General features: G+C 42.8%; 2 protein-coding genes across 3 annotated transcripts; one reads left to right on the forward strand and one right to left on the reverse strand.

The window, feature by feature from the left end:
- CER9 (RING/U-box superfamily protein) lies at nt 1-5,410 on the forward strand. Its single transcript, XM_078574902.1, has 9 exons — nt 1-313; nt 1,267-1,962; nt 2,594-3,352; nt 3,506-3,717; nt 3,799-4,134; nt 4,217-4,374; nt 4,457-4,620; nt 4,697-4,843; nt 4,939-5,410. The coding sequence occupies exons 1-9, from the start codon at nt 29-31 to the stop codon at nt 5,326-5,328; spliced, it is 3,147 nt and encodes a 1,048-aa protein (XP_078431028.1). The 5' UTR covers nt 1-28; the 3' UTR covers nt 5,329-5,410.
- CLF (SET domain-containing protein) lies at nt 5,326-27,175 on the reverse strand. 2 transcript variants are annotated; one of them, XM_078574914.1, is made up of 16 exons: nt 26,963-27,175; nt 25,623-25,724; nt 24,804-25,129; nt 23,128-23,289; nt 21,361-21,445; nt 21,063-21,206; nt 20,930-20,977; nt 20,788-20,853; nt 9,521-10,080; nt 8,830-8,965; nt 8,520-8,740; nt 7,427-7,558; nt 6,631-6,721; nt 6,156-6,203; nt 5,789-5,917; nt 5,326-5,683 (listed from the first exon to the last, which is right to left on the reverse strand). In XM_078574914.1, exons 1-16 carry the CDS (start codon nt 27,023-27,025, stop codon nt 5,408-5,410), a joined length of 2,589 nt encoding a protein of 862 aa, XP_078431040.1. In that variant the 5' UTR covers nt 27,026-27,175; the 3' UTR covers nt 5,326-5,407. The 2 variants fall into 2 exon arrangements, with proteins under 2 accessions (XP_078431040.1, XP_078431047.1); XM_078574921.1 differs by lacking the exon at nt 5,326-5,683 and having other exon boundaries at nt 5,855-5,952.
- Nucleotides 27,176-27,186: the final 11 nt, after the last annotated feature.

The following is a 27,186-nucleotide window of genomic DNA, read 5'->3' on the forward strand; positions in this document are numbered from 1 at the left end:
GGAAATCCTTTTTGTGGAGGTGTTGGGCATGGAGGCGCCGGTGGAGGTCGCCGCTGGGGAGCGAGAAGGAGAGGCGAGGAACGAGGGAAGAGTCGCCGGCGAAGGAGAGGCTATGGCACGGCCGGTTGTGGCGGCTTCGCTATCCGCCGCGGTTGAAGATGATGATGAAGGTGATGTTTGCAGGATCTGCCGGAATCCGGCCGACGCCGAGCGGCCGCTGCGATATCCTTGTGCCTGCAGCGGTAGCATCAAGTATGTTCATCAGGATTGCCTCCTGCTTTGGCTCGATCACAGCAACGCGCGGCACTGCGAGGTTTGTGTTCGTCCCCTTTTTATTTGTCTTTTACTTGAGATTTCTCTGCGTTGACGATTTTGCGTGGTTGATTGCTGTGTGTATTGTGTTTGATGCGGTTTTTTTGTGCCGATTTTGGAGACAGGATTATTGTGTTGTTTGAATCCAGATCAAGGAAAATACGTTGAATTTAAGGTTTTGGATGTCATTGATGTTCCAATTTCTACTTCGGGAAAGTACGTCTTGTTCAGGATTTAAACCAGTGCCACTGCTTGGATCGAACTTATATTTGCTTTAAGCTTTGATATTTCTGGCCGGTTAGGTTCCGCAATCAATATGATAGGCGATTTCCTCTTTTTCCCCTATACTTTGCCGTCTTCTACGTTTGAATCTAAGAATCTACATGAACAGCAAGTGAACTAGTCGATTTGGCGAATCATTTAGACGTGATTTTAAACTTGCCACTGAAACCTAGTCGTGGAGTTTTCTTTGTTTGGAATGTTCTAATCTCTAAATTTACGTCAGAGTAGTCGTTGCCTAAACAATTTTACTTTCCAATTCTCTTCCAGATAATTCCTGGAAAGTTTTATTTCATTATCCTGGTGTATAGTTTTCCTTGTCAATTTCTTTCCGAAAAGAAAAGTCTTCCTTAGCAATCGCAACCATACCCAACCCTGTTGTGTTTGGATTTTCATACTATCAATACGTTATTGAAGATTGGTTTCTTCTGTTTTCCCAAATCAGGATCAAGCGTTCAATATCAGTTTTCTGCCTTTTTCCTCAAGTTAAAAAATTTCAAGCACGTACGCCTTGCTCACACGTTAAAGCTTTTTCCAAGTGAAATCATGTAAAATGTTTAAAGAAATAATTTGTTTATATATCTTTTCAACGAGATGAGTTTCTTTTTTCTCAAAAATCACTTTGGATTTTTACCCTTTTGAAGCATTGATCCGATGATTAATTTTTTAGTGCAGGTTTGCAAGCACCCATTTTCTTTCTCTCCAGTCTACGCCGACAATGCTCCTGCGAGACTGCCGTTTCAGGAATTTCTTATCGGAATGGCTATGAAGGCATGCTCCGTTCTACAATTCTTCGTAAGGTTGGCATTTGTGCTCTCTGTTTGGCTTCTCATAATACCCTTCATTACGTTTTGGATATGGCGCCTGGCATTTGTGAGAAGCCTCGGAGAAGCACAAGTCTTGTTCCTCAGTCACATATCCACGCCTCTAATTCTCACAGATTGCCTACACGGATTTCTATTATCTGCAAGCATCGTGTTCATATTCCTTGGGGCTACTTCTTTGAGAGATTACTTCAGACATCTACGAGAACTAGCTGGGCATGAGGCTGAGAGGGATGATGATGTTCAAGAGAGACATGGTGCTCGTCTTTTGAGACGGCCTCCCGGGCAAGCAAATAGGGTTAATCCTGGAGAAGTAAATGGGGAGGATGCTGGTGCGCCGCGTGGCATTGCTGGGGCAGGTCAGATCATCAGAAGAAATGCGGAAAATGTTGCTGCCCAACTTGAAATGCAAGCTGCTCGTCTGGAAGCCCATGTTGAGCAGATGTTTGATGGTCTTGATGATGCTGACGGGGCGGAAGATGTGCCTTTTGATGAGTTGGTTGGCATGCAGGGCCCTGTGTTTCATTTGGTTGAAAATGCTATAACAGTAAGCGACCAGAATCTCCTCGTTTTTTATATTTTCAGTTCTCAGTATTTGGTATGTTAGGCTATCTGTAAATGAATTATGGGGTTATATGTGCTACAAATGTTATTTTGATGTTTTTGGACCTTATAAAATTCCTTAGATTGTTGATGTTTTTTATGACATATGTCTTATTTTCAAGCGTTGACAAGGTAATTTTTCTTGGCATTTGACTATTTTTTATGCTTTTCTTTTGTGGGTGTAGTGCAAATTTTGATTGTTTGTGTTCAATTTTGAGTGTATTTATGGATCCATCATTATTTTTTGCCGCATTTCCTTTTTTGTCGTAATTTCTCTCTCATCAGGGTTGCACTATTATCTTGAAAACTGTACTGCATGTGAGGCTAAGACATGTGCAATATTTTTCCGGCTTTGCCTGTTTATACTTATTAAAGCAACAACGTTGAATAATTCAATAATCTGATGCAAATATCTCACTTTTACGTTGATAAAATAGTCTTTATAATTTGGAAGTACAGGTTTGTTGAATCTATGTATGTCTTTTGAAAATTATGCACATGAATGTATCTGTGCATCAAATTCATCTAACATTCTCGAGATCTAGAGTAATCTTCTTGTATCGTTTGCTTGGCAGGTTCTTGCAAGCAATGCAATTTTTCTCGGCGTTGTAATATTTATCCCCTTTACATTCGGGCGGATGGTTGTATATGCACTTTCTTGGTTTTTCTCTTCATCATCATTATCATCTGCCACACTGTCAACTCTATCAGAAGCGGCACTTCCCATCACTAATGAAACCTTAAAGACTGCCCTAACAACCGCAAAGAACCTATCAGACAATGAGCAACTCTCCGGACACATCATGGGTGCTGTCTCCGAGTCCATGACAAACAACACCGGGTTTGACGTCGTTGGAAACATCATTAATGCTTCTGCCTCAGATTTATTTAGAACAGGTGCCAGGTCATCGCGCATATCAGACGCCACAACTCTAGCCGTCGGCTACATGTTCATCTTTTCTTTGGTGTTGTTCTACCTCGGGTTAGTAGCCTTGGTTCGGTACAGTCGCGGTGAGCCGCTGACTAACCGGAGGTTGTCTGGGGTCGTCTCCGTGGTTGAAGCATTTTCATCACTGTTCAGGCAGTTTTTATCTGGAATGAGGCATCTGTTGACCATGTTTAAGGTGGCATTTCTTCTTGTTATTGAACTCGGTTTATTCCCTTTGATGTGTGGTTGGTGGCTGGACATCTGTACCATAAAGATGTTGGGGACGACCATGTCTCGAAGGGTAGAGTTCTTCTCAATCTCGCCATTGTCAAGCTCTCTGATTCACTGGATAGTGGGCATTATATACATGCTTCAGATTAGCATCTTCGTCAGCCTTCTTCGCGGGGTAAGAAACACCTCGTGTTCTTTGTCTTTCCCAATTTTTGTTGAAGAACATCTTGTCCAGGAGGAAAACTTTTTGCCGGCACCCTTTCTATCAGCTATAGCTTTTTGCGTAGTTGGTAATTGCATGTCTCTTAACAGTAAAATATTTTTTCAGGTATTGAGGAACGGGGTTTTGTATTTCCTGAGAGACCCTGCAGATCCGAATTATAATCCTTTCCGGGATTTAATTGATGACCCAGTTCACAAGCATGCCCGCCGCGTTCTCCTTTCGGTTGCCGTGTATGGGAGCTTGATTGTGATGCTCGTCTTTGTGCCAGTGAAGTTAGCCTTGCAATTGGCTCCATCAATGTTCCCGTTGGACATCACGTGAGTACAAACCCGTTCATACATCACAAAGAGAGCATCGTGATTGTAGGTTATTTGACACGATTTCGGATGACAATGCAGGGTGTCCGATCCGTTCACGGAGATCCCGGCAGACATGCTTCTGTTCCAGATATGCATCCCATTTGCGATCGAGCATTTCAAACCAAGGGCTACGATCAAGGCGATACTTCATCAGTGGTTCACAGTTGCTGGATGGGCTCTTGACTTGACGGAGTTCTTGTTGCCTCCACGAGGCGAAAACGGAGGAAATGAGAATGAGAATGAGAATGGCGATCGGGGAAGGCAAGACGGAGTTGAACAGTTGCTTCTTCCTGAAGCTGGGGGCCGCGTCGACGATGATATTGTACGGCCACCACCGAGGATTGACGATGAGATTGACGACCAGACAGATTCTGAGTATGTTGTCTCCATTTTCTCTCTCTAACTTTTGATTATATCTTAATCGTAGTGATAAGCTTAATGCTTGCTCAAATGGCAGATACAGCTTTGTGGTGCGGATTGCTTTGCTGCTTGTGCTGGCGTGGCTGACGCTGCTGGTATTCAATTCTAGTTTCATCATCGTTCCCATCTACCTGGGCCGGCTCTTGTTCAACTCAGTCCCCCAGCTTCCATTCACCCACGGCATCAAATGCAATGGTAATCCCCTGCCCCCATCTATCAATTAATATGAAATAAAGATGGGCTCCTCCCTCACCAAGCGATCGTCTTCTTTGATCAGATCTCTACGCCTTCAACATTGGTTTCTATGCGATATGGAGCATGGTGGCGGGGTCGAGATATGTGCTGGAGTACGTTAAGAGACACCGGACGAGGGTGCTCCTCTCTCAGACCTGGAAGTGGTGCGCCATTGTCTTGAAGAGCTCCGGGCTCCTAGCCATCTGGGTGAGCAAAAATACATTAGTCTGAACTCGATACTCAAAGTACTAGTTTTTTTATGGGTTTTCGGTTGCTTTTGCAGATTTTGGTGATCCCTGTGCTCATCGGGCTGTTGTTCGAGCTGCTGATAATCGTTCCGATGCGGGTGCCCGTGGACGAGAGCCCGGTCTTCCTGCTCTACCAGGACTGGGCCCTCGGCCTCATCTTCCTCAAAGTTTGGACTCGCCTGGTAAGAAATAATCAAAAAATCTTGCCATCTTGCTTTTGCTTCGAGCGGTGATCCTGGTGAGATGCCGGATGGATGAATGGATTGATGGATTGCAGGTGATGATGGAGCAGATGGCGCCGTTGGTGGACGAGGAGTGGCGGAGCAAGCTGGAGAGGGTGAGGGAGGACGGCTTCTCGGGACTGCGAGGCGTGTGGGTGCTGCGCGAGGTGGTTGGCCCCATCGTCATCAAGCTGCTGACTGCGCTCTGCGTCCCGTATGTTTTCTCAAGGGGGCTGTTCCCCTTGCTTGGCTACCCGCTCGTGGTCAACTCCGCCGTCTACCGCTTTGCCTGGCTGGGCTGCCTGCTCTTCGCCACCGTCGCCTTCTGCACGCGGCGTTTCCACCTCTGGTTCACCAGCCTCCACAACACCATCCGCGACGACCGCTACCTCATCGGCCGCCGCCTCCACGACTTTGGTGACCCTCCCCCCCAACACCAAGACTGATACACCGAATCAAATGCCCTCCCTGCTTGATGAATCGATGTTAATGATGATCATGATAGAGTTAGAAGTGTAATTAGAATTACGCGAGCTTCTTGGCTCGGCCGGAGGAGGCGCCGGGTTCGTCCTTCTTGTGAGAAGATCCGGTGGTTTCAGGACGGCGGGCCCAGGCAGGGGCGCGGTCAGGCTCGTAGCGGTAGTCGTAGAAGAGCTCGTCGCCGGCATTGATGCGCTCCTTGGCGAAGATGCCGACCCTGTGGTCACCAGCCACCATGATCACCTTGGCATAGCAGTTGGGGTCCGGCGCGTGGTTGGCGAACTTGAGCTTGTCCCCTTTCCGGCAAGCATCCAATACAAACTGCGGGGCACGGCCCGAAAAACAGAGCAGAGAATTTCAAACAAAAACATAGGGAGGATCATTATTTGATAATAAAGAGTCTTTGAGTAGGGGGGATGGGATTGCCTGGTCGTTGAGGTTGAACAGGAAGGAGGAGTTCTCGCGGTCGTAGATCTTGCCTCGCTTGTCGGCCTCCCGGTGCGAGATGAGCTCCCCCGTGTACTCTCCCAGGTATTCATGTTTGTTCACGCTGTTCTGCACATTTATCTCCCCCAACCAGATGAGGAGCACTAAAGAGAGAGAGAGAGAGAGAGAGAGAGAGAGAGAGAGAGAAGAAAAGAATGCCATAGTGAATTAGAAGAAACAGAGAAAAAGAGCCAGATGGTGAATAATAGAGAGAGAGTAAGGAAGGAGATGGAGAGAGAAAACATGGAGTGAAATAGAGAGGGGTAGCGAGGGAGAAGATATGTAGAGTGGAGAGAGAGATACGTACTCTGAGGAAAGCCCCCCACCCTGATACGTCAGATCTTCCAAGCAAGACCTGTTAAAAGAGTAGATACATCCATGGAATTCTCATCATACATCCATGCATCCATAATGAGATACAGAGCCAAGATTACACCCATTAAAAAAAAACTAATCAAGCACTGATGCGCAAATATGTTGCCTAGAGATGAGGATGACCGCATGACACTGATCGATTTCTCCATTCTGTGAATGGGTTTGCCTGAAAACTTAAGGCTATTATGATATTTTCTCATGTAATAATAAAATGGACGCGAATGCTCAGACATTTTAAGAAAACAGCAGTTCCCCAGAGTTCAGACAAACCGGACTAATTTTACTTAGCGAGGAAGATACGTGGGTGTGATAACTAATGATAGCGCCGATTAAATATAAAAATAATAATGATGAGAAATAAGCAGTTCTAGGTGACAAGAGTTGCAAAATTTTGGGTTGAGTCTCACCCTTTGTTGCTGTTTGAGAAGCAGCTTCATGTTCCTACACTCATAGTTATCTCCCCTTTGAGCAGGGCCGCCCAAGGTACCATCGCCACAGCTAGAAAAGTCACAGATACGAAACATCCATCATTTATTGCAACTACCAAGAAAGGCAGTTTCCTTGTTCTGTGAATTTTGGAAAGGAATGAGGGAAAAAACCATTTTTTTTTTAAAAAAGAATATAATTTATTCTCGACCAGTACCCTAAAGTCTTCCATCCATATCTTCCAAGATTATTTATAAATAACGTGGGTTATTTCTAATACGATCCCCATGTAGATCTAACAAAATCAAGAAATGGGACGACAGAGAGAAGAGAATAGGAGAGATGAAAGAGGGAGAGAAGGAGAGAGTTGTTCCCCTCATGCAAAGAAAACATAAAATGAGCACTCATCAAAAGGTCTCTCTAATGACCTTACAAGGGGGTAGCCCAAAGATTTTCAAGAATCAGTTATTTTCTTACCTAAAGCTCAGTTGTTGACTGAGACTTGTTGACCAGGTTTTCTGTAATGAGTTCTTTTCAAGACTTGAGATTACGATTCATAGCGGGTGCCCCTTACTGCGTTGCAGTATGGACACAGAAAATTACACCCGCCAGAAGAAGCATCTCAATTTCCACATTACATGAAATCTTCGTTGGCAAAAAGAGTACCGGACGTATTGCAGTTTAATACATAATGCACGAATTTAGAAATGAGACATATTGCAGTTTAAAACAGGAAAAAAGAGGGAAAGGATAAATTAGAACATAAGGGAGACATACCCAACCCAGCAGTTTCGGCAGACATCAGGATCGCATTCCCTACCCGCGGCAAAACACGGGCATTGCCGACTTCGACACTGACTCTTAGCACAGTGGCATCCCCTAAACCTGTTCTTACATGTCTTGGAGCAACTACATCCAAATAAATTGCATACATCCATAAGTAAATAAACGGATTAGAAATGTAGCTTCGGTAGAGATACTTGAAGAAAAAAATGGCTTTATAATAGTGATGACAGTAGAACTAATGTTTTCTCTGTCCCAGGATCAAGTCGTCATCATCACCCAGAAATCTTCATCGTCCTCCAAGGAGAAGATGAGTGATGATGGCGATCACATCATTGTCTTCCTGGTTCAGACAATAAATGAGGACATCGTCTCGTCATATGAAGTACTAAAAAGCTGGTGTCAGTCGGCAGAGGGGAATCCTCCTTCCATCATCATCATTATCATCATTGTCATCTAACGCTGCTAAGATGGAGACAACAATTTCGTCATCGTCATCCTGGCATGGACAAATGCCAAAACAGTGTCATAATCCATCATCATCGAGGATACAAATGATAAGTAGAGCAATGAAATGTAGATCACTTGAATATACCATCATCTATGATTTGCAGACATTGACAAATTTTTATTGAAAGGATAGGTGACATTGACAAGAATCATCATTGTCATCCAAAAACAGTCACTGTCATCACAATCGCCAGCATCTTGAGCGAAATCAACGATTTTGCCATAATCACACTGGTCAATGATGAAATCACCATTGTCATTCAAACTGTGGATGATAATGAATGATGATGAACATGATTGATTTTCAGTGAAGATGACAATTTTGCCATTATCTCACATCCTCTGAGCAAGGTTAATAGGAGAGTGACGTGAGATGATGACAAGACAAAAACGTCTTCATCGTCCTACCAACGGATGACTGACAATGACAAGACAATTCCATTGTTGTCATCACATCGTCTTGTCAGTAATGGAGAACAGTATAATTAACTCTATCTACTCGATTCTACTGCGGGGAAGTAAAACAAGCCTGTAACTCTTTTAGAGTTCAATTGAACAGGAGGAAAAAGATCCTTACCCGCAGTACTTTTCACAGCAAGTCCCGTTCAAATGACACGGACAATCCTTCCCGCAACCAAATTTACAGTTACAGGGAGTGTACTGACGACATGGCTGATCCTTTTTCTCGCTAATTCGTTTTCGGATGGAATGATAGCCGGCAGATTTCCAGGTATATTTTAGACGACGGACACGCCCTCGCCGCCTCAAAAACTTTGATCTTCGTCGGTACTCACCACCCTGGTTATTGTTCATAGGAACATCAGATAATTCTTCATAAATATCATTAACATACAATGTTTGCAAATTACAGTCTTCCAGCTATCAACCTTCGTATGGCCATCAGGGTGGGAGCATGCTTGATCGCCTGCGTTATACCTGGCTTTATTTTCAGCAAAGTTGATATACTGATAAACTTCTGAACATGTCTTCATACCACTTAAAAGGTTTCTGGCAATCAAACAACTGTACAAACAATAAACTACATGCCGTCAGATCTTTAAATCTGAAATCAATCAGGAGATAGATGATGGCAATTTCATATAGTATGAAGATAAGCTTGTTGCAATTCTGAAAACAACCCCTTTGGCTAATGGTAGTGCCACACAACACTTAACATTATTTGACAGCTAACAACACACAGCAGAAAAGAGAAACCAAACCAAGCTTCTATAACTAAACAGACATTAGAGTGTTCAAACATTTAATACAACTTGACAGCTAAAACTTCATATCGGGGAAGAGGAATCAAACCAAGCTTCCATGACTAACAAATATTAGAGTGCTAAACTATATTTCGAAAAAAAAATTAGAGTGCTGAACTACAAGACATCAAAACTTTAAAACTGAAATCAATCTGGATGCAGATGATGGCATTTTCTGGCAATATAAAAATAAGATTGTTGCAATAATGAAGTAACCACCTCCGCTAAATGGTTAGTATTACAAAACATTTAACATTATTTGATAGCTAATAAACACAACACAAAAGAGGAACCAAAAACCTGATGAGAAACTGACCTGTTCCTGGCAAAGATATCGATGCCCTTCTCCAGCAGGCTTTTCTCAATGACGCTCCAGGTTTTGCCAACAGTTACGTGTTTGCAAATATTCTCATCAATAACCTCTTCTTTCTGCATTGTCGTTCCATCTACAGTCTCTGTGTCACTCTCGACTTTAGATTCAACGCAGTCTACGGTACTTTTCACAGCAGACGTGACCTTCTTGTTGCGCTGTTTCCTCACTGCCCGCGGTTTCAGAGTCTTCTTTTGCGCAGAACTCTCACCTTTGATTAATTTTGAAGGAATATTGCTTCCAACAATACAATCAGATTCTGAAACACTCGATTTTCTCTGCCTTTTATGCAGGTGACTGAGCACTCGGTCAGCAACCCTTTTCTTGTTCTTTCTGAGACTACTGCTCCTTCGAAGTTTAGGTCTTGAAGGAATTGAAAATTCTTGAATAGGGGGGCTTTTCTCCCCAGATCTTACTTCTGACTCTTTATTTTCATGACACTTCTTTTTCTGATAACGCTCATCTTCAGGAGATCCCAGGGGGGCACAACTTTCTGACATGGACGCCTGGATATCATCAAAAGAGGGGAGATGAAACATTACGATATATGTCGAATAATAAGAATAGTTTGGGCTAATCATGGTGGGGCCCACTACCTGATTTAAATCGGGCTTATAACGGCTAGTTTTACTAGCCGTCATAAACGTTCAAAATAGCCGTTAACCGGCATGTATAAATACCCATATGAGTAATGAAAAATTATCCTTTCTCTTTCCTAAAGCTCTGTCTCTTCCTCTCTCTCTATTCTATCCTCTCCTCGCTCATACTTGCTTCAAGGGAGTCTGGTCAATTTGTCATGGTATCAGAGTGGGTTTGACTGTTTTACTTGAAGTCCTTTTGCTACAATTAGATCATCCTACGGGAGGATCTCAATCTGCAAAAGCTAGGGTCATCCTACGGGAGGATCTCAATTACAAGGCATTATGTCTGAGGAGTCGATGAAGATCCAGGCTCCGATTGTGTCGTCTACATCATCCGGGCACCAGTTAATCATCCCTGATCGATGGCTGACGCATCTCCCAGTACTTGCAAAGTGCAATATATTCAATGGCCACAATCTTCTGCTGTGGGAAAGAACTATCCTAGCTGCCTTGAAGCCTCGTAAACTCCTACACCTCTTGACTGAAGACTGTCCAGACGAAAATCATCCAGACTACTAGAAATGGACCATGGAGGAGGAATTCGTATTTGGATGGATGCTTGATTCCCTCTCTTCAGAGCAGCTAACAAGGTACACTTCATATGCAACGTCTAAAGCTCTATGGCAAGCTATCCATAGAAATCATTCGAAGAAGAATGACAAAACGAAGATGATCAATCTCATCGTCTAGTCCTATACTCTCAAGCAAGGAGATACGGATGTGCTTACCTAGTCCAATAAGCTGAGAGATATTCACAATGAGCTGGATCATTGTCGCCCACCGTCCACTGACCTAGTGGCTAGAGCCATGAGGCAACTAATCGCCTCTGTCAATTCCTTCTGGGCCTTAGACCAGAATTCGAACTGATCAGGAGTCAGCTCTACAATCAAGAAGATGAACCCTCATACGACGAGGCTGAGTCCAAGGTGATGCAAGAAGAAAGTCGTTTAAACTCTGTTAAAGGAGCTATTGAGAGCACAGCTTATATAACAAAAGGTCAGATCCAGCAGAACGGTGATCAAGAAATATCGAACAAGGAAGATATTTTTTGTAACTACTGCAAAAAGAGAGGGCATACAAAAGACAAATGCTGGAAACTACATGGAAAGCCTCCTCACATTGCAAGAGCACATCTAGCACAGCAGGAGCAAAATTCTGGTAATCCTCTTCCCTCAATGCAGGACCTCCAGAAGGTGATGGAGGAACTACAAAACTTGAAGACGATCATCCACTCTGGATCTGTCATCGGCTCCACCTCAATGGCCAATACTGGTAACAATGATTTTTTAACGAAAATAGCTTTGTTTACTAAGGATCTAAAAACTGCCAGGATCCTAGATTCAGGAGCGACGGATCATATGTCATCTAGGAAAGAATCCTTCATGACATATGAAAAAATCACTCCTGGGAAGCATGTACAAACTGCTGATGGAACACTACTTCCAGTAGTGGGAATAGGCAATTTGAACATACATCCAATTGGTGAACTCCAAAATGTATTGCATGTTCCAAAACTTTTTGTAAATTTAATCTCAGTACAACAGTTAGCTAAGAGAAAAGAGAATAATGTTCTTTTTGATAATATGGATGCTTATTTGTGTCATAAGGAACTCGGGTGGAGGATTGGACTAGCTAAAGTCCAACAAGGACTCTACTACCTTCCATGCCAAAATCTTGGATCCTTAGGAGGAGGCCAGACAAAAATGGTAGCTACTGCTACATCAAAGGAGTCACTCATGGAGATTCATCAAAGAATGGGTCATCCATCTTTCTATCTCTTAAAACACATGTACCCTCACTTATTCAAAAACTGTTTGGTGGAAAATTTGATATGTGAAGCTTGTCAATTAGGAAAATTCAAACGAACTACTTACCCACCGAGTAAATCTTATACGACTAAACCTTTCCAAATAATCCACTGTGATGTTTGGGGACACTCTCCACAACAGGATATACTAGGATTCAAGTATTTCCTGGTATGTGTAGATGACTATAGCAGATATACCTGGGTGTTTCTTCAGAAACACAAACACGAAGTGACCCAAAATATCAAGGGATTATGTGCATTGATCAAAAGACAATTTGGTGACTCAGTACAAGGACTTAGAACAGACAACACCAGAGATTTCCTAAACAACGGATTACTAGAATTTGTTACTACTGAAGGCATAAGACATGAAACTTCATGTCCTTATACCCCACAACAAAATGGAGTAGCTGAAAGGAAAATTGCTGATATAGTGGACAAGGGAAGAACCCTACTAGTGCAGGGAAATGTCCCAGCAAACCTATGGGGATTTGCAATCATGACAGCTACACAAAATATCAGATGACTATAGCAGATATACCTGGGTGTTTCTTCAGAAACACAAACACGAAGTGACCCAAAATATCAAGGGATTATGTGCATTGATCAAAAGACAATTTGGTGACTCAGTACAAGGACTTAGAACAGACAACACCAGAGATTTCCTAAACAACGGATTACTAGAATTTGTTACTACTGAAGGCATAAGACATGAAACTTCATGTCCTTATACCCCACAACAAAATGGAGTAGCTGAAAGGAAAATTGCTGATATAGTGGACAAGGGAAGAACCCTACTAGTGCAGGGAAATGTCCCAGCAAACCTATGGGGATTTGCAATCATGACAGCTACACACTTAGTGAATAGACTTCCTTCAAGGGTCCTAGATTTTAAAAGCCCCCTTGAATTAGTGCAAATGCACTACCCCAATGTGCGATTAAAGACAGGATTACTTGTTAGAATATTTGGCTGTGTTGGCTACGTATACAATCATACACATAAACAGAATAAGCTATCTACAAAAGGTTTGAAGTGCGTTTTTATTGGATATTCTATTACTCAAAAGGGATACAAGTTATATCATCAAATTACCCGAAAGTACATTGTATCCAAAGATGTAGTATTTGATGAGACATCCTTTTACTACAAGCTGCATGGTACTGAAGCTCATAAAGACATAACTCAGTTACTCACAAGTGAAGTAACACCAACACCAAATATGGACCCCAACCAAGAGTCAAGTGTAGAATTTAGATTGCCAGAACATGGATTTGACACTTCTTTTACTGAGCCAAATGAGACCGCAAATGAAACTGAATCTACGGATCTGAGTCAACCAAATGAAATAGGAGTCATGACAAGAAAACTGGAAGGGGTACACCAATTGACCCCATATCCAAAATATTATCAGAGGAAGAAGAGGGAAGAATTGACAGGCCTTGTGGATTTGAATGAAGGGGGAGTAGAAGACAAACTCACTGAAATCGAAAACGATAATGGTGGGACAGACTGGCCAATAGCCCTAAGGAAGGAAAAACGAGCTTGTGCGAAACCTGTACCATATTCAATGGTAAATTACTTGAATTTTAAACAAATCTCACCTGAATATAAAGTATTTCTCACTACAATACAAGACATTCAAATACCGAAATCTCCAATTGAGACCATGAAGAACGTTAGATGGAAGGAGGCTATGGATGAGGAAATGAGGGCCCTACTACAGAATAATACATGGGAGATAGTTGATCGACCAAAAGACAAAAAATTAGTGGGCTGTAGATGGGTGTACATGATAAAGTGTAAGTCTGACGGAAGTCTAGATAGGTATAAGGCACGTCTGGTAGCCAGAGGGTATACTCAAACATATGGAATCGACTATCGAGAAACCTTTGCTCCAGTTGCAAAGATTAATACCATTAGAATTCTTATTTCATTAGCAGTAAATTTAGACTGGCCACTAAATCAGTATGATATAAAAAATGCTTTCTTAATGGAGATTTAAAGGAAGAGATTTATATGGATATTCCCCCTGGTTATGAGGACCAACTGAGTCAAGGTAAGGTATGCCGACTTCGCAAGGCTTTGTATGGTTTGAAACAGTCACCCAGGGCTTGGTTTGGAAAGTTTGCCCAAGCTATGAAGAGCCTTGGCTACAATCAAAGTAATGGGGAACATACTACGTTCTTTAAACTTCAAAATGACAGAATGATTACAATTTTATTGGTATATGTGGATGACATTATCATTACTGGAAACAATCTTAGAGAAATCGAGAGTCTTGAAAAACATTTAAACAAGGATTTTCGGGTTAAACAATTAAGACCTCTAAAGTACTTCTTGCATAGAGTTTGCAAGATCAAGTAAAGGGATAATAATGACACAACAGAAATATATTCTAGATATTCTAAATGAAACGAAACATATGAATTGTCGTGCAAGTGAAACTCCAATAGAAGTCAATCACAAATTAACTATTAGTGAGGATGACCCTAAGGTCGAGATTAGTTCTTACCAAAGCATTGTGGGAAAATTATTATATCTCTCACATACACGACCTGACATATGTTATGCAGTAAATGTACTTAGTCAGTTTATGCATTCACCTAGAAATTCTCATTTTCAGGCAGTTAACAGAATTCTCAGGTATTTGAAGGGAACCCCTGGACTGGGCATCACGTACAGAAAAACAGGTAAGTTAGACCTTATTCTATACACCGATTCTGACTTTGCTGGATCCCGTCTTGATTACAGGTCTACTACGGGATATTGTACATTCCTTGGAGGAAACCTAGTCACGTGGAGAAGTAAAAAACAGAGTGTAGTCGCAAAGTCGAGTACTGAAGCTGAGTTCAGAGCAATGTCAAAAGGCATCGATGAAGCAATGTGGATCAAAAGCCTACTTGATGACTTGAAGATTGCATACTCAACACCAGTTATTATCCGCTGCGACAACAAGTCCGTCATCAGCATTGCTCATGACCCAGTCTATCACGATCGAATGAAGCACGTGAACATTGATAGATTTTATATACAAGATCATCTGGAGCAAGGAATTCTCAAGACAGGACACGTCAACTCTGAGGAGCAGTGTGCAGACATCTTCACAAAGGGTTTACCAATTAAGCATATGCAATATCTGGTGTCCAAGCTTCGAATGACTAGTATACATTCCTGCACTTGAGGGGGAGTGTCGAATATGAAGACAAGAAGAAAGAACAATTCTTGATACGCAAACAAAGAGATTACAAGGGGTTTTATAGGGAGCCCTAATGGGCTAATAATAGAAAGGGCCCTTAATGGGCTAATAATAGAAAGGAGCTAATAATAGAAAGAAGAAAAGAAAAAGGAAAGGAGACAATAATGTCAACACTCCCCCTCAAGCTGGAGCGTGGATGTTTTCCACACCCAGCTTGGAACAGAGCTCCTCAAACCGAGGGGCATGAAGCCCTTTGGTGAAGATGTCTGCAAGCTGTTCAGCTGACGGAACATATGGCGTGCAGAAATTTCCCGACTCAAGCTTCTCTTTAATGAAATGTCGATCGATCTCAATGTGTTTTGTACGATCATGCTGGACGGGATCATGAGCAATGCTGATAGCCGATTTGTTGTCACAGAAGAGCTGAACAGGGAAAGAAACCGGACACCTTAGTTCACGAAGCAGTTGGGTAATCCAAAGTGCTTCACAAAGACCATGCGCAAGGGCACGGAACTCCGCTTCAGCACTTGATCGAGAGACCACTTTCTGTTTCTTACTCCTCCAAGTAATAAGATTGTTTCCCAAGAAGGTGCAGTACCCAGAGGTCGACCGACGATCAACCACAGATCCTACATAATCGGCATCAGTGTAGACTTCTAGACGCAGACCACTGTGACGACGAAACATTAATCCACGGCCAATGGTGCCCTTCAAGAAACGGAGGAGGCGATGGGCAGCATGAAGATGACTCATTCGAGGGTTCTGCATAAACTGACTTAGAACACCCACTGTATATGCAATGTCGGGACGGGTGTGGGTGAGATAGAGCAGTTTGCCCACAAGTCTTCAATATTGTCCGGGCTCAGCCGGATCTTCATTCTCATCCGCACCAAGTCGATGACTCACATCAATCGGTGTCGAAATAGGCTTGGAGTCTTCCTTTCCCAGCTCGCAAAGAAGATCCACTGTATATTTCCGCTGACAGATGAAAATCCCACTCGAAGAATAAGCCACCTCAATACCAAGAAAATATCGTAATGGGCCAAGATGACGTATGGCAAAGTCCGACGACAGATACATAGCCAGCTGAGTAATGGACTCCGTATCATCACCCGTAATGATAATGCCATCCACGTACACGAGAAGAATAGCCACTCCCCCGGACGTGGAATGACGGTAGAAAAGCGTGTGATCTCCATTACACTGACGGTATCCCCGGTTCTTCATGGCCATGGTGAAACGGCCAAACCAAGCACGAGGAGATTGCTTCAAACCGTACAGCGCTTTCTTCAGGCGACAAACAACTGAACTCGGAGTAGACGGCACTAAGGAGGCATATCCAGGAGGTAAGGCCATATAGATCTCCTCAGTCAAATCACCATGAAGAAAAGCATTCTTGACATCATATTGCTGCAATATCCAGCCCCGATCGGCGGCAAGAGCCAAGAGAATCCGGACAGTGTTCATCTTGGCCACAGGGGCAAACGTTTCCTGATAATCAATGCCATACTGTTGGGTGAACCCTTGCGCCACAACACGTGCCTTGTGCCTTTCAATAGAGCCGTCGGAATTGTGCTTTACAGCATAAACCCAACGACTGCCAACCAAATGCTTGCCCGACGGTAGTGGAACCAGATCCCATGGGTCATTTAGGGCAAGTGCTTGTAGCTCCTCCATTGCCCGACGCCAATGAGGAAGAGAGAGGGCTACGTCCACCGTCTTTGGAAGGGAGATAGTGTCAAGGGAGGTGAGAAGAGCGTGGCAGGATGGGGAAAGACGATGAGATGAGATGGATGCGGCTAATGGATACAATGGAGAAGGACGAGGGCAAGACACAAGTGCTAATGAAGGATTTTCAAGAGGAGTGGATGAGGAGGATGAGGGAACTTCAGGGGTAGGAGGAACACGAGGCTTGCGACGAGCAAGAGTGATACCATAGCGTTTTTCTGGCGGGCAACGGCGTATAGGTAAAGGGGCACAACATAGTGGGATAGAGGGATCCGATGGGGACTCTGCAGGAGGGTTCGATGAAGCAGAGGATGGATCTTTAGTAAGGACAGGTGGATTTGGGATTGGTGCAGGCAGAGGATCAGAGGACAAGGTGTTCATGGGAATATCAGATGGAGGCTCTTCGAGAGGAACAGGCAAGGAAGGACTTGGGACAGGTGACGAGGGAGATGAGTTAGGAAGAATAAGAAATTCAAGGGGATTTGATTGAGGTGGTAAAGAAGGAGGTGGAGAAGAAGAGGGGTAATACGGAGTGAATTCGTCAAAGGTAGCATCCTTGGTGACAATAAATCGACGAGAGGGTGGATGATAACATCGATAACCCTTTTGAGTAGAAGCATAGCCGACGAAGACACATTGGATGGCCCGAGGATCAAGCTTGTCACGACCAAGATGGTGGTTAGGAGCAAAGCAAACGCACCCAAAGACACGAGGGTAAGATTGGTTCGGAGAGAAATGTTGGGGAAGGAATGCTGGAGACAATCAATGGGAGTAGAGTAGTTAAGTACGCGAGACGGAAGACGGTTGAGAAGATGAATGGCAGTTAGGACAGCTTCAGCCCAAAAATACTTTGGCACATGCATGTGAAATAAGAGGCTCCGAGCCATTTCAAAAATGTGACGAAATTTTCGTTCTGCAATTCCATTTTGCTGGGGGGTGTAAGGACATGTGGTTTCATGGATGATGCCTTTTTCTTGGAAGAAAGTACTTAACGTGGAATTGACATAGTCTCGGGCATTGTCGGAGCGGAAGCGACGAATAGAAGTGCAGAATTGAGTTTGAATGAGAGAGTAGAACTGAGGAATAACAAGGGAGATCTCTGATTTATTTTTCAAGAGATAGACCCACGTGAAACGAGTAGCGTCATCAATGAATATACATAACCACCGAGCACCGGACGTGCTATGAACACGGGAGGGTCCCCACACGTCGGTGTGAACGAGAGCAAAAGGAGTCGTCAAATGGGAAGAAGAAATGGGATACGTAGTACGATGATGTTTAGCAATTCGACAAGCATCACAAACAAAGCGGTCCACAGAGTGGCCTTGGAAAAGTTTTGGAAATAAACGATAAAGAGTAGCAAAGGATGGATGGCCGAGGCGTCGATGGAGAAGCCACAAACGCTCATGAGACGCCGAAAGGGGAACTGCAGCGGCAGCAACAGCGAGGGGAGACAAGGGAGATCGAACAAGATAGAGACCCTCATGCCCTCAGCAATGGAAATCGTCCTCCCCGAAACCTTATCACGATAAAAACAGGTATTAGGAGTGAATGTAAGATCTTGGTTCAGATCACGAACAAGGCGGGATAAAGAAAGAAGATGATGAGCAAGCCGTGGAACATGAAGGACTTTAGTGAGGTTCATCGAAGGAGAGAGTCACACGACCAATCCCAGCCACAGTGAGAAGATCACCGGAAGCTGTTTTAACTTTGGAGGAGCCGGAAACGGGTTCATAGGTCACAAAAGCTCTAGGATTGGGTGTCATGTGGGCAGTGGCACCAGAGTCAAGAAGCCAAGTGGATGATGATGACGACGGAGATGGTGAAGGAGGAGGAGAAGGAATGGTGGACATACTCGCGTTAGCTAGAGAGCACGAGCCCACGACTGGAGGGTCAAGCAATCGCCGAAGACGTTCCACTTCTTCAGGTGTAAAGCCGGGAAGAGAAGCACTCGCCGAAGACGCTCCACTTGGAAGAAGACCATAGGACAGAGGCACTTGACCAGGCATCGGTACTTGGTTGACAGAAGGTGCAACCGTAGCGAGATTGCTCTGTTGTGTTCGCTTCCGTTGAAGCTTAAAGCACGTCTCCTTGGAGTGACCCCGCTTTTTGCAGTAATTGCAGAAAAGGGAAGGATCACCTTTGGAGGATTCCTCAGTCCGAGTAGATGGACCACGAGACGAAGCTCCTGCTCCAGTCGATGTGGTCGTCACCGAGGAGCGCGTGGAGGAAGACGAATGTGCTACAAGTGCAGAAGCCGGGGTCTGGGACTGCTGAAAGCGAGATTCTTCAATTCTCGCGCTGCGAAGCGCATCCTTGAAGGAAAGCTCTTTCTCCCGGTGTATAAGCTGAGCCCGTACCGCTTCATATTCCGGGTTAAGTCCTATAAGGAACTGAAAAACCCGAAGTTGAAGAGTGTACTTGCGATCCACCGAGTGAGGGTCCGGAGGCATGTAGTGATCAATCTCATTCCACAGAAAAATGAGTTCTGTGTTGTACTCCATGATCGTCCTGTCTCCTTGACGCAGATTGGCGGCCCGATGCACTAGCTCATACAGTGTGGCAATATTATTTTTCTTGGAGTGGCTGTCAAGGGCCGCTTCCCACACGGCCCGGGCAGACTCAAGAGACAGAAATTCACCCTTGATACTCGGTGAAATACTATCCAAAAGCCATCAATGGACCACCCCTTCAACGTCTAGCCAGTCATAGTACTTGGAGTCTGTCTTGGAAGGCCCTTCTTCAAGTAAATGACGCATCAGTCGTCCCTTGAGAGTAATCTGGACATATTGCTGCCACTGAAGAAGGTTAAAGCCGGTGAACATCCCATCTGGAGGCATCCGAGGCAGAGAAAACGGTCCAGGTGAAGCCGACCAATTCCCCGACTCAAGAGGTGCCTCCGAAGCATTTGACGTTTGACCCACACTGGGTGGCGTCGATGCTGGCGTCGATGCTGGCGTCGATGCTGGCGTCGATGCTGGCGTCACACCGGAAACCGATACAGGCTCCGTCATCTTGATCACAGAATGAAGTGTCGCACGAGGAGCACACGGCTGCAGGAACGCCCGCGGCTATTGGCTGCGTGCGCGGCTGAAGAGTCGAGGAGGGAGCGCGGCCGCGACCGAGAGGAGAGCGCGCGGTCGAGAGGGAAGCGTACGCTGCCGAGAGAGAAGCACAGCCGAGGAGGGAGCGCGGTGCGGGAAGCCGGAAATGTGGCCGGAAAGAAGCTGCGCCGCCAGGAGCAGGTAGCCAACCGGAAGGGGAAGGAGCTCAAGATCGTGGCGAATGTAGAAACGCCAGAGATCGGAGCTACGGTCGAGCCCAGGAACCCGTATTAGGGTTAGGGTTAGGGCTCTGATACCATGAAGACAAGAAGAAAGAACAATTCTTGATACGCAAACAAAGAGATTACAAGGTGTTTTATAGGGAGCCCTAATGGGCTAATAATAGAAAGGGCCCTTAATGGGCTAATAATAGAAAGGAGCTAATAATAGAAAGAAGAAAAGAAAAAGGAAAGGAGACAATAATGTCAACAGAATAATAAGAATAGTTTGGGCTAATCATGGTGGGGCCCACTACCTGATTTAAATCGGGCTTATAACGGCTAGTTTTACTAGCCGTTATAAACGTTCAAAATAGCCGTTCACCGGCATGTATAAATACCCATATCAGTAATGAAAAATTATCCTTTTTCTTTCCTAAAGCTCTGTCTCTTCCTCTCTCTCTATTCTATCCTCTCCTCGCCCATACTTGCTTCAAGGGTCTGGTCAATTTGTCAATATAAAATACAGAAATAATGTTAGTGGATTAATGCGCATTATTAAAAGTTGAAGTACATACGAGGCAATAACAATGCTTCCCACATGGAACTCCGTCATGATTGCTCCAAGGGATTTGCTTTTCTGACTAAAAGGGAATGGGAAACAAGAATACGTCATGCACAGCTCGCAAATAAAAACAGGTGAAAGTGATAGCATCTTACAGGGAATATGAGATCTTGTGAGCATCCATGCAGTCTACAATCAAAAACCTGCAGCATAAATTGCGCATACAAACATTGATCTCAGTAATAAAATAAGAATTGACTGAAATATAAAATCATGATGCATGCTTACCAAACAACGGCGACAGAAAAGATTATCAAAGGAATCAAGTGCTGCATCTAAATCTTTTCCCTCAATCTGCAGATCCGTTGTGCACTTCTCATCTTTGGTAATATCAGGGGGGCTCTCTTCCTTCAGGATACTGTCACATCTCGCCTGTTTATGATGTTAGATTCCCAACTAATCTTGATAAAAGCAACGTTGGGCGGGGATTTATTAAATTCTCAGTCGATGTTATACATTATTTGTATCACAAAAGGAAGAAAGGAGAAATGAGACTGATGCAGCCTGCAATAGACAGAGTGTTTACCTTTATCTCAGACGCTTTTCTACCAAGACATTGTGCGAGACAATCTACTACGCGATCAGACAAACCAGTTTGTTGCAAGGTCATCCTGAAATACGTAGGATAGTTTATAAAAGGAATAAAAAACTGGATAGTCAAATTAATAAGACAACTGTGTCGTGAAACCTTCAGGTGAGAAAATTTGTAAAAAATTACGCATTAAAACAAATTAAACTTTCAACAGGAGGTAACAAGGTAACTCATAAAAGCACTTCTGGATAGAGTTTTTCTCACAATAGGAAACGTATTTCCATCCAAGTCAACAGGATTGAAACGGAAATTCACGCCAAGAATGCAATCCACAAGAGCGTTTACATGTGAAAGAAGACGAGGAGAATGGAGAAAATAGATGAGAACAGAAGGAATGTAGTCGACCAGGAGATTGAAATGCCATGTGTGAAGCTAAGGGATGCATGGGAGGGTGAGGTTCCTTAAGATAAGTCCTGGGAAGGACCTTAACAAGAACTCCCCTTCTTAAGTTTTTCACTGGTATCTTCTGTATATTAGCTACAGCACAGGGACCAAGATAAATCTATGCGGATCAACGACCTTCACACACCAAACAGGTAATACCATTCATCCTCTATCATTAATAACTTTTGAGTATATTGTCTAAAGGTGAACCAAAATATCCACGCAGAATCGCACCATTAAGCATTTATAAGATACTCATATAAGTTAAAAGCCATTGTAAAACTCCCTTTACCCCCTGAATATGTGTCACGCCAAGTAACTAGATAGTTAAACGAGTCAAAATGGTTCAAATTTTAAAAGGGAAACCTCATCATCAACCATGACCTATCAAAGTATCCGTGTACTTTGTCTTTACTTCTTTTTAACTTGTTCTATTGGATATGTGTTAGTGGGCCTCTCTATTACCCTATGAACTTTGTACTTTCCTTCCGGTTATTTAGATCCGGGCTTCTGTAGTAGGAAAGTTTGTCGAGGAGTAGTCCAGCCGTGTTGGAGGAGAATTTCCAGTAGTACTGCCAAACAATGATAATTGAATGGGAAACGCTTTCTCACTTTCTCTTCAGTGAAAATGATGGATTCCAAATTCCATCCACAACTCCCAGGAATATATTAACTTTCATCTGAGAAACTGAGCATTTGAATCATAATCTCAAGCAAAGGAAGGACGAGCTTTAACTGAATGAAAAACATTCACCGTGGTATTGCCCAGTATGTTTCTGAAATTACAGTCTCAGGCTGTCATTTCGTCAACGGACATTTCATGACGATGCAATCAACAAACTACAATAAGTTTTCCTTTTGTAGATCTTATTTCAATTGAAACTTGACGAATCAGTCCTCTTGCGCATCACTTTTTGTATAAATATTCTGGTAGGAATTTTAAATTAGAATTCTTCAATTAAAAATGAATCATAGTCGATTCACTAAACAAACTCCAGCTGAAGCCAAAATTTATGGCGTGCATAACTATATAACGAAAAAAGCAAGTATTACAGGAACTGAATGCCGCAGAGAACCAGAGGAAAATAATATATTAAGAAAGAAAAACATAACTCCGATCTTTTCCTCACTGAATCGTACAACTCTAACAAATACTTAACACTAATCTGTTCGGGGAGAACAAAGGGATTTAAAAAAAAAATTAAGCATTACCGACCATTGTAAAAATATCAGGGACTGAAAGCAAACTAAACAAAGTACTATTAATCTTTAAAAGGCACCTCATTAACTTATTCACTAAACAACATATGTACATACCGAATGACATTATCTTCATTTTTTGTAAAATCCTTCTTGTCTTCTCCATTTTCAATCGTCTCTTCCTCGCTGTCACTGCAGATTAATGCTTCCCCACAATTTTGGTCATAATAAATCCTCCTTCGGCCTACAACAGACTGATCTTCTGTCATTCGCTGATTCCTACGAGAAAAAAAAAAAAGAGAGCTGGATTTAGTTATTCTGTATCTGCAGCATGAATTTGGAGAGCCACCATCTATAAGAAAAAACTATGAACCGCAAATACATAGACAGGTAAGGATTCTGCACGAAGGATCAGTAACAAACGCAGCACCCAGTTGAATAGTATGCAATTTCTGCGCAAGACCACAGAAAAATTTTCGACTGATACAGTGGCCAGGTTCAATCGTAAACCTGAAGAGTTAAAATAAAGAGGGTTTTATCTTTGTGTGAGAGTTATGGGGTTTTAAGCAAAGTGACCCTGGATTTTACTCTTTGCTTTAGAAACACATGCACTCAAATGAATGGTAAAAGATTTTGCTTCGTTTTTCTGTTCCAAGGGCTCTCCCGGGCCATCTTTCTTTGATCACTTGCTATAGCTAGATTTCTTTTATTCTGATGGACTGCATCCTACATGATGTGGCGATTTCGATTTCATTTTGGTTTTGGAGGGAGCGAAGGGTGGGAGGAATCAATCTGCTCATTCATTTACTTTAAGTTCACATTAATATATATATATATATATTAAAAGCCGATTTTCTTCGAAAAAGGATCTTTTATCCCTATTTGGGAGGAAGGCGTCAAACGTTCATATAATCTTATCATAGTCCCAAAAGATACTAGATCGTCTCCTTCCCACAAGGCCTTCAATCTCTTTGATTATTCATATCATCTGGTATTCAAAACAAGGATTCTACAATTTCTAGATAAAGAAGAAAATTGATTGACTAGATACTTCAACAAAAAAAGGATAAGGGAAGTTGAAAAAGAAATTTGGAGAGATGGAAATGAGAGGAGACGAGAAACTAATGAACCTTATGAATAATCAAACTTACAATGTTTGATATCCTCTCCTCTTGCAGAGAATAATAGTTGTGGCATCCCTCGCTCTTTTCAAGTAGATTATTTCTTTATTTCATTATTCGTAAAATCTTTCCAACAAATATAAATCCAAAACAGGAACGGAACGGAAAAAAGTATTTCTATTATCAATGAAAAAACTCGTCCCCCAACTTATTTTAGGAATTACAACATTACTACCCAAAATCTTGATAATCCTATCCTAAGCGTTCTTGCAGGGTATTTAGGCAACCCTCAACAGACAAATAAGAAAGATACTAGACGAGCCACTAGGTTGGGTCGGAACAATGATCAGATGGGCCAAAGTCTGGTCAGCCTGGGAGTGCTCCTTCACTGCGTTGATGATAAGTCCGCTCAAGGACCTTATCACAGCATCATGGGATCATCCTTGTGTTTTAACTTATACAAAGTAAAAATTCTAAAATAGTGAACACTTCATACGACAAAATTTCTGAACGCATGGAGCGCCAGTTATTACACAATTCATTGGAAAACATAGGACTGTGGTAACAACATGACATCATTCTAGGTTCAGTTCTTTCAAAAAAAAAAATCGTTCTAGGTTCAATGAATAGAAGAAAAAGCCAAAACACAATTGCATTTGCCTGAAACCTCACCTATCCAAGAATACCCAGGTAGTATATGGAGGGAGGGGAGACATTGCAGGAATCTTTAAAGGGCGCAAACCGTTCTTCCCACCGTAATTGTTCCCTGACAAGACAGTTGTTGACGTGTTTGGATTATCTTCATGGCTCACACAATTATCAATCCCTCCATTCAGTTGGTCAAAACCATTTAAAGTGCATAGTAAGTCTTCTTTTTTTTTCGTCAACAAATTTGGAGTTTCATCAATATCAGTTATCACATCTTGTCTTGTCTGCAACAATGAGTAGGTATGGCTTGTTGTCCTACATAGTTTCTGCCTGTTCTCCTCGACTCTTTCCTGAAAAAAAAAACACGGAGAACATATAATCTGAGAGATGGGACAACGGATGGGAACAAATATACCAAAAGTGAAAACCAAATATACTAAGTTTAGAAAAAAAGACCGAATTAAAGAGTGAGACAGAACGAAATAAAAAACATGGTACTCTGAAGAGGCTATCACTCTAGCTCGTATAAAGAGACATACCAAGAAAGTATACTAGAATACTAGTGTCTGTTAGACATTAAAGTACTTTCCGAACATGATCATTCTATGATTCAATTTAATGACCAATTAGAAAAGGTAGAGGCATAACATGGCACTAAGATGTAGCTTCATAAAGCATTTCAAGGACGTGTCTTGGCAACCAAGTCCTTAGAGGTATAAGAATTGGCTAACAAGAGTTGAAATCAACCAATTACATGACAAGTCGTCCTGGCAAATTGCCTGACCTCGCAGTGACCGGTATCCTTTGTTTGGACCAAGCAACCTATCAAGCAGAATTACAAACCTTAATATAATTGTATCTATCATTAGTAATAATTCCCTTCAAAGAATTAATGTGTAATGTGATGTCCTTTGTCGAACGAGTAGACTCTTGCCCTTCCGACATCTGCCGAATACAGCAAAAATAAAACAAAAAAAATTATAAGTATCATTTACACGTAAATAAGAATAAAAAGGAATTCAAAAACATAATTAACTCATGAAGAGACGGAAAATTTATGAATATTTCCATATGTTCTAAGAAACATGGGTTAAAAGGAAGCGAAAGTAGGAATAAATTAAGAAAAAATCAGCTAAGTCCGCATAATCACCCATGTTCGATTAATCAACACAGCAAACTTCAAAAGTCTCACGTGGCATAAAAGTAAGAGTGTACTTCAACATCAACAACCAATTAACACAAAACCGAATTGGCTTCGGGAAACCTCTTTCACTGAAAAATTAAACGAACAAAAATGTCTAAATGGCAAAATTTCTTTTAAAAACGGGGACTCTAGCAACCCAAGCGGACAGAGCACGAGAGAGCCCATTTACAAATGTATCCTGCTTAGAATAATCGCGTGTGCTGTCTAGATATCTTATTTCTCTTAAACTGATTTAGTCAACCGAAATAAGAAATTTTTACTTCCTTTTCGACAGAAAGCAGACGTTTATTCATCTTAGAACGGTTCACGTCAGGCAGCCGATTTCCATCCTCTGTAATTTACGTTTGAAACAGTTATAAGCAGAGTCCCATCGATGACTTCAATTACGAGCGCTAAGACTTGCTCAGTTCACAATGATTTTTGCTCACACAAGAGCACAAAAAATGACAATGGCCATCAAAAAACGCAACTTTCTGAAGAATAAAGCATGGCTAGATTCCCAGACCACAGAAAAATTTCAGTAACTTTCTGATGGCCCACCAATGAAGTGAACGGTTAATAGAAAGAGAAATTATCAGATGAAATCTCCGGGTCGCGTTTGGAAGAGGCGGGCGAGGTGAATATTTTCAAATTTGTTCAAAATATCCGGTTCTGCCTTATATCATCCCTCACACAATGGATGCATATTTTAAAAGGAGCAACACAACGAACACGAAAAATCCTTTCCGAGCCTCTCAATCGGCCGCCACATTCATTTTAACGCATAAACAAGCCACAAAACTGTTCTTAAACCAAATCCAGTAGATCAATGCGCAGAAAACTCGCGCCTCGCAACCCACATTGCCATAAAAAACCTCGCAGATGACGGTTAGTCAACCAAGAACGGCAGCTCAGACAAAGACTCGCCCAAACGACTCCCGAAAAGAGGAATCAGACAAAGTTGAAGATCAAACGGGGGGCAGATTGTGGACGGGCGTACCTCGAGTTCATCGGGGGCGTTAGACTTCGCAGCGGCCGTCGAAGAAGAAGCTTTGATCACCATTGCTGAAGGCAGAGGTCGTTGTCCTGGTCTGCGGTGGGGGTTCTGGAGAAACCCTAGCCTGGGAGAGGACGACGACCGAGAGGGGAGGACGGGGGCAGTTCTCCTCGCCACCTGAGGAGCACTGCCCAGATCGCGAGCCGAGTCTTGCTCTACCGGCTCGT

The sequence above is a fragment of the Wolffia australiana genome, chromosome 1 (genome assembly GCF_029677425.1).
Source record: "Wolffia australiana isolate 7733 chromosome 1, ASM2967742v1".
NCBI lineage: Eukaryota > Viridiplantae > Streptophyta > Magnoliopsida > Alismatales > Araceae > Wolffia > Wolffia australiana.